Source organism: Camelina sativa, chromosome 2, assembly GCF_030686135.1.
Source record: "Camelina sativa cultivar CO46 ecotype springtype chromosome 2, ASM3068613v1".
Classification (NCBI taxonomy): domain Eukaryota; kingdom Viridiplantae; phylum Streptophyta; class Magnoliopsida; order Brassicales; family Brassicaceae; genus Camelina; species Camelina sativa.
Window position 1 is genome coordinate 12,448,037 of NC_141881.1, and position 4,228 is coordinate 12,452,264.

General features: G+C 47.5%; 1 protein-coding gene across 1 annotated transcript; it reads right to left on the bottom strand.

Annotated features, from left to right (window-relative positions):
* Window positions 1-210: 210 nt before the first annotated feature.
* Window positions 211-1,773, bottom strand: LOC147948503 (uncharacterized). Its single transcript, XM_087467338.1, has 2 exons — window positions 1,567-1,773; window positions 211-1,299 (listed from the first exon to the last, which is right to left on the bottom strand). Exons 1-2 carry the CDS (start codon window positions 1,771-1,773, stop codon window positions 211-213), a joined length of 1,296 nt encoding a protein of 431 aa, XP_087323464.1.
* Window positions 1,774-4,228: the final 2,455 nt, after the last annotated feature.

Genomic DNA, 4,228 nt, shown 5'->3' on the forward strand with positions numbered 1-4,228 from the left:
TTGTGCCGAGGTAGGAGCTGAGGCACAGCTTGCCTTGTCTTGCAACTCCTTGATCTGACCTCCCATTACCTTCACTGAACCGGCAAGATCCTTCACCTTTTTCACCAGGAACTTGTTCATCTTCTTCAGGCAGCCAATTCTCTTGTGAGCTTCCCTCACTCCTACTGGTTGCTTTTGAGAGCATGCGTACTCCTCAAAATCAACCTCCTCCTAGCTACCTCCTTGTTTTTGCCCGGTCTCTTCTCTCTTCTCAGCCTCGGACTCCTTCTCCGGGTTGTACAGCTCTTCCAACGGTGGTGCGAAGTCAATGTTGTGCCCTAACCGAACCTTGGTGTATGCGATATTGGGTAAAACCATTTGAGCAGCTCCAGCGGTTGGATGGACAAACTTGAACAATGTCATGTCATTAGGCCTTTCATAGGCCAAGAATCTCGCCAGCACGAGGTAGTCCGTATCCAGCCACCTTGGTTTGTGGACAATTCCCTTTAAGGGCACATCGCATGCCACTAAGATTGGTGTAACTAGTCCCCCAATAGAGATCTCTCCGCCTCCTTCTCTCCTTTTCACAGCCCAAGATTTCAAGTACAGGAATTGATCGAGTAGCACGAACAACATACTAGTATCAGCTATGTCTCCTACTAGCGGTGTTCCATCCCTAGCACTATCCAAAACTCCACACAATGCAACATCCAATAACTGAAGCTCATGGTCGTTCACGTTCCCAGTCTCTTTTCTAGCAAAGAGAGTGCATGCGAGGGACTTGTGAAAATACCTCAAAACAGGGCTCCTTATTTGAGCAGATTTGGAGCTCGTGGACTTGTAGGGGTGCTTGTCTCCTATTGTCAGCCATAGGGACCTCATCTCTTCCTTGCTGACCTCCATACCTTCCCCACTACCAGCCTTGAAGCCATACAACGTCTCCATCTCCTTGAAAGTTAGCCGGTATTCCGTGTTCCGAACGGAGAAGGTGATGAACCCGATCCCCCCATCGGGTAGTAGGGTCGGGTGGTCCTCGAAATAGTGCAGCTTCAGGGTTGAAAGGAAGTGGACCGTCTCCTCTTCATAAGCTTCTAGATTGGATCGCATCATATTACCCAGGTGGCTCATATCGAACAAAAACTCAACGTCTCTAGCGATGCCCAATTGCTTCATTGTCTCACGGTGAGGGTATCGGGTACCAACGAAGCTCATCTTCCGGAAGACTTTGAACAATCTCGCCGGAGTGTCGACTTCCTTTTGCTTAAGCCGCTGCGAGGCTTGGCGGGTCCTCTCTCTATGCTCCTCTTCTCTTTCTCTTTCCTCCTCCTCAGCGTGTTGATCTTCTTCAACCACTGCTCTCTCAACCACCTTCTCAGCCTTCTCTGAAGCCGGTCTCTTCCCCCTTGCAATTGCGGCTCTACTCCTTGATCGAGAGGTTTGGATCTCACCTTATTTTCTCCTCCAGCATCAGAATCAACCTCCATAGGGTCGGTAAGCGTCTTTTCGGACGTAGACAGGTCCCTACGTCGAGGAGAACGGCGGACAGCACTCGCCATTGGACTCGTTGAGCGAACTCGGGGGGCTTACTCGATCGGTTACTCGAGCATCAGGTCGGGTGGTGGATCGAGTTGTGCATCGGGTTGGGGAGGCTAAACGTCCACCTAACGGTCTGGAATGTGGAACGTTTCCTCTTCCTTGGGGTTGTTGAACTTCGGTGGCGTCTCCTCCGGTTGTAGCAGCGCCGGAGGTGGATCTTCTTCTCTTCCTTTGGTAGGTTCTAGCGGTTGGCTCCATGTCGATTCCTTGAGAAGAAAAAGAAAAGCTAGTTCTTGGGATTAATAGGGTTAGTCTCCAAAAAAAATCGAATGAGCTTGGAATCGAGAGAGAAGAATAGAAACTTATAGAAATTGAAAAGCTTAAGAGAATGAGGGAGACTTATCGGTGATGAAGAGGGAGAAGGGTTCGACCTCCTTAAATAGGCTAGGGTTTCGGTTGGTGGGCTTCGCCGAGAGTGGGCTTGGCTTGTGGAATTCAGACTTCACTCGCTACCCGAGCAGGGACACGATCAGGCGCGTCGAGTACGGTGTCGGGTTGATCCTCGGGTTTACCAATTCCCTCTTCCCAATTTTCCCATTTTTTCTTCTTTTTGTTTGTTTTTTTTTTTTTATAAAATTGCAAAAATAGAAAAATTAAATAAAAGAAAATAAAGCAAATAGACAAAAACTAAAAGATACTTTTGGGACTTTCTCCCAAGTGAGCTTGTTTAGAGTCACTAAGCTTGACTCTTCATGCTCCTTAAGCATGGGATCCATGTGGAAAAGGTTCTGGAATCCTCTCCACTACAGTAGGTTGGTTCAAAAGATCTCCCAGATTTTGTCCAGGTTCCATGGCAATTGTGGTGTTAACCTCTTCAAGATGTAGCCTTTTTCTTTGTTCGGTCCTAGTGGAAAAAGCTTGACCATCTATGGTTGGCCTCTTAACCCCTTTCTTCACCTCAAACTCCATCTTGAGGTGTTCACCATGTTCTATCCAGATCTTGCCTCCTTTCACTTCGATCACCGCACCAACTGTTGCCAAGAATGGTCTTCCTAGAATCAGTGGATCATCCGGTTCCTTGTTCATATCTAGGATCATGAAGTCGGTAGGCACTTCCAGTCTCCCAATCCTTAGGGGCAGATTTTCTAAAATGCCAATCGGATGCCTTACCGTTCTATCGGCTAGAACCAGATATTGCTTACTTGGTTTGAAGTTGGTGAGTCCCAGCTTGTTAGCAACTGAAAGTGGCATGATGCTAACCGAAGCTCCAAGATCACACAAGCATCTCTTGAAAATCTGAAATCCTATTGAACACGGCAATGTGAAAGAGCCAGGATCTTCAAGTTTTTCCTCAATTCTTACCTCAGGATCCAAACAAATTCAACTTCTCAGAATTTCAAATCCGATCTCCTTGACAGCCTCCTTAACCTCATCCTCCAATCTAGCTGCTTCCTTTGCAGCTTCCTGCTGAAGCTCATGTGGGGGCAAAAGCTTACGTGGTGGAGCTTTGCGCTTAGCCATTCGCTCTGCAAGCGCTTCCAACTGGATGTCAAGTGCAGCATTGAACCTTTCCTCCAACTCCCCTCCTACCAGTGCAGGTGGTTGAGGCTGATCTCCTTTCTCAACATCTACTCGATGCATCATCCGATCAACATCATCGTGTAGGTCATCGGGTTTCACTTCGGGTTGTTCGTCAGTTTGTGAATCTCGAACCAGTGCTCGATCATCAACTCGATCAGTCTCATCGGGTGAAGGCTCGGGTTCATACTCGGATATAAAGTATTCGGCCTCATTCTTCATTGAGTCATCCACATCCTCCCCATCTTGATCACCACTGTCCCCAGTGAGGTAGTCCTCATAATCATCATCTAGGAAAATGGCTTGAGCAGTCGCATAATCCTTGGGGTTTTGAACAGCTTTACCCGGCAGTTGATTGATCTTTGGTGTAGGTTGGTTGTTGTGGTGGCCTTCCAGGTATCGAACCTTTGTGTTGAGTGATTCGTACTTGGCATTGAGGTCATTGTATCCTGAGTCGATTTTGTTGCTCATTTCCGTGAATCGTTTCGCGATGTCCATAGAAGCTGTAGCCTGTTGCTGAATCATTTGCTGAATAAGACCTTGTAACTCGGCTTCTTGTGACTTGTTCGGTGGACCTTGGTGTTGTTGGAATCCTGGTGGTTGGTTGTACGTGCCTTGGTATGGTTGCTTAGGCGCATAGCCTTGGTTGTACTGGACAAAAGGCTTCTGTTGGGTCTAGTTCCCTTGAACTGCAGATGGGTAGGTTTGGTCTTGAGGATTTGCAACATTCGGGTTCCGATAAGATAGATTTGGGTTCGGCTTGAAGTTGTTGTACCCTCCTTGGTTGTTGATGTAGTTAACATCCTCGAGCTGCATAGTCTCCCCATCTTGCTGTTGAAACTGCTCTTCCTCTGATATAGCATGGACATGCTTCTGCTGGTTGAGGAGCTGATCAAGTTTGTCATTGAGGGCTTTCATGTCCCTCTTGAACTTGGCATCTTCCTCTCCTGTAGATCGCACAGAGCGATCATATTCCTCATTGTAGTTGCCATCAGATTGAGCCAAGTTCTCAACTAGGTCCCAACTTTCATCTACATCCTTGTTGAGGAAGTTACCATTGCTTGCGGTGTCCAGCAACATCCGTATCTTGGGGACCACTCCTCGGAATAGTGTGCTCAGCAATGAAGCATTACTG